This window comes from Vespula pensylvanica, chromosome 17 (assembly GCF_014466175.1).
Source record: "Vespula pensylvanica isolate Volc-1 chromosome 17, ASM1446617v1, whole genome shotgun sequence".
Taxonomy (NCBI): domain Eukaryota; kingdom Metazoa; phylum Arthropoda; class Insecta; order Hymenoptera; family Vespidae; genus Vespula; species Vespula pensylvanica.
The window spans coordinates 2,372,735-2,380,234 of NC_057701.1; the positions used below are offsets into that span (position 1 = coordinate 2,372,735).

Here is a 7,500-nt window from a genome sequence, read left to right on the forward strand (position 1 = left end):
AAAGCGGCTTGTTGTTCGCGATGTTACTGAAGTTAGGTGAAAGAAGAGGATGAGGAGAAGAAAGAGAAGGAGGTGAAGGAGAAGGAGGAGAAGGAGAAGGAGGAGGAGAAAGAGACAGAGAAGGAGAAGAAGAGTTAGTAGGAAAGCTGTGATGTCGATGCGAAGACTCGGGCAAAGCACAGTCAGGAGGCATTCGGGTAACGCCAGAGCCGTTGACCTACTTTTGCGAATCGTTCGAAGAGCTCAACCAATCGGATTGGTCGAGCACGTAGGTAAAGACCAATCGGAAGATACGATACCGAGTCAGAGAAAGAGAAAGAGAGAGAGAGAGAGAGAGAGAGAGAGAGAGAGAGAGAGAGAGAGAGAGAGAGCACCTTGGGTGCAGTTATGCGCTCTGCCCTAACAGAGTTTCTTGAGTCAGTGTAAGTAGTAACTGTGTATATGCAAGTATATATATATATATATATATATATATATATATATGTGTAGGTATATATATATGCGAATGTATATGTAAGTAGATATATGTATGGGTGTACCGGTGCATCGATCTCTTTCGAAATCTTCCGCGAATCGATACGAGTACATAGGGAAGCTGTTCTCTTATATATTCGTTGAGAATGTTGACGATGACGACGATTATGATAATGATAATGATGATGATGATGATGATAATGATCGTTAGGACGATGTAGATCTAATAGATGTTTCGATGAATCAATGCTATAAGAATCTAAGTTGATATATAAGCGATTGGGATTTATTTTTTGGGCAAATGTACAGACTGGATATAGATGAGTGAGTTAGTGAGTGAGTAAGTATTTAGTTGTTACATTATCGAGCAATCTCGATGAGTCAATGTTAAAGAATTTTCGTTGTAATCGATCGAGAACGTTCATCTAGGAATTTTATCAATAAATTAATATAGGTAATAGTTTTCTTTGAATATTTTATTATTATTGATAACGATGATAATGTTGATGATAATGTTGATGATAATGATGGATAATAAAGATCGTAAATAATATGTTAACTCAATACTATCGGTCGAATCGTCTTTCGAAAGATATCTTGCTGATTGATTTTTTGTTCTCTTGCTTTTTAAACATTATTTACAAATATTATAGCAACGAACGAGATGAGTATATTATTAGAGCGTCTCCTGCTTAGTCATGTTGGCTAAGTATTGCACACCACCAGGTACATAAGGAGAGCGCAGATTACACGGAAAGAACGCGCACGGAGACGCACGTTGCTTTCCAGGAAATTCACTTTCACCGGACCTTGTGCCGGCCACGAGAGAACGTTTCTCGACATTGCACTGTTGCTACGAAAGAGAATTGTTCCGATATAATATATAAATGTGTGCGAGTATGTGTGTTTAAATATGTACAAAGAACAATTGTTCTTCGAAAAATATCGATTATGTTACGTACATGTATCATCGATTAGATTCGAACAAATTTTTCATAATTTTTTGTTGTTGTTTCATTTTTTTATCTCTTTGTCTCTGGGATAAAGGAGGAAAGAGAAAAAGTGAAAAGTGATAAATAAATAGTAAAGAAAGACGATCCGTTTGTCGACTTAAAAATTTAATGGTCAGTTTTGGACTGATAAGACTACGCAGGTCCATAACCTCGTAATATCAACAAGATATTAAAACGTTTACGAGCTAAAAGAAAGAAACCGCGATATAGAGAGAGAGAGAGAGAGAGAGAGAGAGAGAGAGAGAGAGAGAGAGAGAGAGAGAGAGAGAGAGAGAGAGAGAGAGAGAGAGAGAGAACATGTAATTAAGAGATCATTCTTTTCTTTGTAAGAATCGATTAGACGATAACCTCTGTATGACCCTGTAAAAAGTAATCTTGGCAACTTTGATAACGTTAATAAGATTTGATAACTGTACTTTTTCATGCGATTAAAACGAACGAGTTGATGGTCCACGTTCTTTGTATTATTATTATTTTCTTTTTCTTTTGCAAAGATAATATACATCGATAATATCGACTTTAGAAATTTCGAGACTTTCTTTTTCTTTTCTTTTCTTTTCTTTTTCTTTTTCTTTTCTTTTCTTTTCTTTTTCTTTTTCTTTTTTTAATCATCTCGCTCGCATCGCAATTAACGGATAATGTTCCTGACGTATATTGTCCAATTCTGCGATCTCGAGAAGAATTCGAAAACAAACAAAAAAAAAAAAAATAAATTAGATCGCTGCTTCGTCTATCGAGGATTGATATCAAGAAAAAAAAAGAAAGAAAAAAGAAATGAAAAAAAAAAAAAAAAAAGTTAACTAACTAAATAGGAAACTATTGCTGTAACAGACGTTGCGAAAGTAAATGACGTTAACAGGCAAATTCTTTCTTGGTTTCATTCGTCCGATATTATTATTGCTCGCAGAACGATTCTCCGGTTTTAATAAGATATTTAATTTAATCGATCATATCTTTAAGATCTCTTTAAATTCTTCGAACTCCATTCTTGGTTATTTCTTTTTTTAAAACAAATTTTTCGATCTGTCGTTGAATCCGAGGATTCGAGATTACGCGTGGATTAAGATTCGCGATCGATACTTAAAAAAAAAAAAAAAGAAGAAGAAGAAGAAGAAGAAGGAGAAACGACAACAAAAATTAATAATCAACATTAAGAACAAAACGATTAAATAAAAAATAAAAAGAATGAACAAACGACAACGAGAGTACACGTTGCTAAAGTGGTCTAGGTTAACAGGCAAATATTTTTCTTTTTTAATCTCTTTCATAAAACGATTTCTTGTATTTAAAGGTAAAATAATCGTTTCTACGAATCGCCATAAAAATTTCACTTTGTTAGAATAAGTCTCAAGTTCCAATCAAGTTACGTCTCATTCGAATGGAATTTTTGGATGAGTTTTGAAGGTTGGCCTAAAGACACGATGAGGATTGCTCGTAACGGTACTCCGATGAAAGTTCTTGGTATCTTTTAATTCTCCTTTTAAATTCTTTCAGAAAAGAAACATCTCTTCCTCCCTTACCTGCGGTGCTCTTTGACAGAACTCTTCCTCAGTTAGGGATGCCAAAGTTGCACCATCCACGTTGAAACTTTCCAAGGGCACCGAAGGTAATTGCAATTGTCTTCTTGCCCATTGCACCCAAGCAGCAACGTCGGCAGCACTCCAACGTCTAGGTTCTAAACGATAAATCAAAACATTTTCGACGAATCGTATTAAAAAAGAAAAGACAATATCATTTCTCGGAAATTACAATAAAACGATCGAGGATCGATATTGGTTTATCGATCGATCGAATTTTTCGGAAATTCTTTGAATCGTTATTTCTGATGATTCTACGATTTAGATTTAAATATTAGTATTAGTTTCAATGATAAGAATGACAAATCATTTTTTTATCGAAAATATATTAAACAATTGTTTCTATTTTAAATTTAATATCATTGATGAAAGACAGATATATATATATATATATATATATGTTTGTTGATTTTGAAATATCATGAAACATAATAAATAAATAACATCAAAAATAACTAAAACCAATCTGAAAGATCACTCCAATTTTGAATAAAAATTAGAACTTGGTTAGAAACGGGTCACTCCTGATACCGAGCATTGATAATACCTCGAAAAAATGATACGTGAACTTAGTTTCATAATCTCGAAAGTAAAAAAAAGAAGGAAAGAAAAAAAAAAAGAAAAAGATAAAAATAGAAATAGAGATAGATAGAGTTAGACAGAAAGAGAGAGAGAGAGAGAGAGAGAGAGAGAGAGAGAGAGAGAGAGAGAGAGAGAAAGAAAAAAAAAAGAGATAGAAAGATACAAACAAGTAGTTTCGTAGTAGTTCTATCAATATACGACGTAAAATATGAACGGAAAGTGTAGTGACCTTGAAGAGAGAACCGAAATTTCGTAACCTCAACGTGAAAGCACACAAGTATCTGGCGCGTGACTAGGTAATTTATTCGAAACGTGACATCATATTGTGCCTCTGAGAACGAACTAATAGGGTAACCGGTCGCGTGCATCGAAAAGATTTCACGAGGAGACTCTCTCACTGGTTAACTAGTTAGCCATTTAGCTAGCTAACGTAGCTAAGCCAACCAGCTAGTCTGGTAAACAACTTACGTTAGCTAGCTTAGCTAAGCTACATAGGTAACCATAAGTTAAGAATCCTCGCCCGCGGCAAGGTAGCGAGTGGACTCGATCGATCGATCGATCGATCGATCGATCGATCGATCGGTCGGTCGGTAGATCATATGTGATCATTAAATAAATACTTTTGAACAGCCTGATAATTCTAATTAATAGTCAAGGATATATCTTATTATATACGAATGGTATTTATTTACTTCCTCTTTTTTTCTCTCTCTCTCTCTCTTTTTTTTTCTCCTATCGCCAACATCGAATTGGTGATATTATTAATAGTTGTAATTCTTTTTCTTTCTTGATGGTTTTATGATCGATTAAAGTGAATCTCATTATACCTCGGTTATGATTTATAAATATCGATAGGTGTTAATAATTACGGAAGTATGTTATATGGTAAAATACGTAAACGGTGAAATGTGTTTTGAGAGAGATCAATAATATTGTCTTATCGAAAGTTATTTAGAAAAGAAATAAAATAAAAGAGAGAACGAGAGAGAGAGAGAGAGAGAGAGAGAGAGAGAGAGAGAGAGAGAGAGAGAGAGAGAAAGAGAGAGATAGTTTGATCTGAAAGTTGATCAACTCACCAGGATGAATACCCAAAGCAACGCAAGTATTGTCAAAGTCCTTCTGTAGTTGTTGAATCGCAAGGCTAAGGACTGGTTCAATCTGTTCTCTTGCCAGATCACCGACACATTCACCAGACTCCATGTCCTCGACGAAACCAGTACCAACTCCACCAAGATCTACCGGTCTCAAATTGTATTTCCTTTGAAAGCTCGTATCGCGTAATACCTCACGAAGTAATTGATGATCACTTTTCTCAGTATCCTTGAACAATTCTTCTTCCTTCTCGAGTGGATTGTTCCTTGTTAAGTCCTGGTGCCTCTCTATTTTTGGTTGATTGATTTTAGTCGATGAACTTTGTTGATGGAGATTGTTGATGAAGTCCTTTCTGACACCTTTGAAGAGTAACTCGCGTAATGGCGACGTGCTTTCGTACTCGATAGGTCCTGGCGAGGACGAAGCAGTCGACGATGACGATGACGACGAGGATGATGACGATGACGACAACGACGATGACGATAACGCTAACGATAACGATAACGAAGATGATGAAGAAGAAGAAGAAGAAGAAGAAGAAGAAGAGGAAGATGACGATGACGATGATGACGATGACGATGATGACGATGACGACGACGATGACGACGAGGAGGATGAGGAGGAGGAAGGAGAGTTACTGCAAACACTGTTGGTAGCTGAACGTGGCTCCTCCTTGAAAAGAATCTCTTTGAGCAAGGGATGTTGACCTTGGACTGTACTGGTGTCCTCTTTCTTAGCAAAAAAATCAGCGTCCAAGCTATTGTAAATATCCTCCTCGGTTCTAGGCGGTGTACAAGGTACCGTGCAATCCGTCGAATCTTCACGATATCCTAGACTCTCGGCCAAGAGTCTGGAAATATTGAACAGTACGATATCTATCTAATTATCTTTTGATATTCAACGTGGGACTTGTTAATTTCGTATCTAGAGATTATTAAAAATTATTTAACGACACTCGATTATGATCGATCATTTTTTTTTTATTTTTTATATTTTTATTTCTATTTTTTTTTTTTTTTTTTTTTTTTTTACCTGGATTCTTGAAGAATTGCAAGCAGGTCGAGACTCTTCTCTCTTTTGATCGGTTGTTTGCTCGATGGGGGTTCAGGACTGGTCGGATAAAATTGTGCACTTTGGGGACTTCTTGGTACGTAATAAGGACTCGTTGGATATCCTGGTGAATTTTCGTGTGAATAATTTGGCGACAATGGTAACTCGCAGGGTCCGGTACCGGTATATGCCGGACTTGGATAATTTGTCGTCGTTGTTGTTGTTGTTATTTTTTGAGTCTGCGTTATCGGTGAACAAGGACGTGGCGAGCAAGCTTCCTGTTTTATCTGGGTTGGCTTTAAATTGTTCTGACCATTACCACCGATCCCGTAATCATCAGGAAGAAGAGACAAATCGAATTGAAAGGTACTGTAATCGAACGACGGCGAATAGCCAGCCGCTGAAGGCACTGTTTGCGGCATCTGAAAAACCATCAAATGATTTTTATATCTTATAATTGACTTTTTATCTGTGATTAATGTTTATTTATCTGAATGCGTTAAACTTTTAATTGGTTGCGTTTAAAACAATTCATGATCGGCTCTCGACTTATTCAAAATCAAAAAAAGTTAATTGATTTCTCAATTAATTTCTTTTTCTTTCATCTTTGAATATAAATATATAAACTGGTGACTCCAGGTCTACCAGTTCTTTTTTTTTTTTTTTTTTTTAATATTTTATTTATATTACAATTCGGATCGAATTTGCTAAATTGTTATATATGTATCGAATCGTGATATCATTAAAAACGGATATATCTGGCTGTAGTATCGTTGCAAACGAATGTACTAGAGATTGCAAAATCTTGTTTATGTTCCTTGTTTTGTTATTATATAGAGGGGAATCGATTTCACCACGATAACGTACTTCTCGTAAATGTCTTTCATATTTGATGACTTTTAAAAAGAGAGATTAACAGGGAACCTTCTCTCTCTATTTCTCTCTTCTTGGTTGTCTGTCTCTAGGTTCGAAATAATTCTTTAGTTGTTCTTGTTCGAGTTAAGGGCCTCGTTTATCTACCATACCTTGTCTCTTTATTGCTTACCTCGAGCGACAGGACACGAGTTTTAGATTTATTATGGTTCAATTCTTTAGAAGGAAATGATCCTAATCAATCTTGCGAATGTATATCTATATCTATATCTATCTATCTATCTATCTATCTATATATATATGTATACATATATATCAAAGACATATGTATCTATAATATGTATATACATACATATATATCTATATATTTTATATATACTTACATTCATCAGAATTAACAAAACTGAATAAATCTATACATACCACCCGTATAAAAATATTTCATGATACACACGTACATAATGCAATACTATTATACGTTAATCACCAATTATACATTAACGAACCAATTGATATACATACATACGCGCACATAACAAACTACATACATAAATATACAAACATAACAAAAAAATGAAACAAAATCGAATATTGACAGAAAAGAAAACAAAAATTGTTCACACTTTCTCGAAATTCGTACAAATCCATCCCGAAACAAACTTAAAACATTTCGCTGTATATAAAAAGGGGTAAATGATGACGACGATGATAATAACGACGACAATGACGATGACGATGACAACGACGATGATAATAATGATGATGACGATGATATTGGTATTGATGAACGTGGTAGTAAGTGATGATGGTAGCAAGCAAAAAGGGAGGGTATTAGATTT

The 7,500-nt window shown here is 35.1% G+C and overlaps 1 protein-coding gene across 1 annotated transcript in view; it reads right to left on the minus strand.

Annotated features, from left to right (window-relative positions):
• Positions 1 to 7,500, minus strand: part of LOC122635039 (DNA-binding protein D-ETS-4-like) — a 55,854-nt gene that overhangs the window by 2,470 nt on the left and 45,884 nt on the right. The window contains exons 2-4 of the mRNA XM_043824751.1: positions 5,771 to 6,210; positions 4,723 to 5,588; positions 3,008 to 3,162 (exon numbers count right to left, since the gene is read on the minus strand). Coding sequence (XP_043680686.1) covers positions 3,008 to 3,162; positions 4,723 to 5,588; positions 5,771 to 6,210 — 1,461 coding nt within the window. The remainder of the gene's footprint in view (positions 1 to 3,007; positions 3,163 to 4,722; positions 5,589 to 5,770; positions 6,211 to 7,500) is intronic.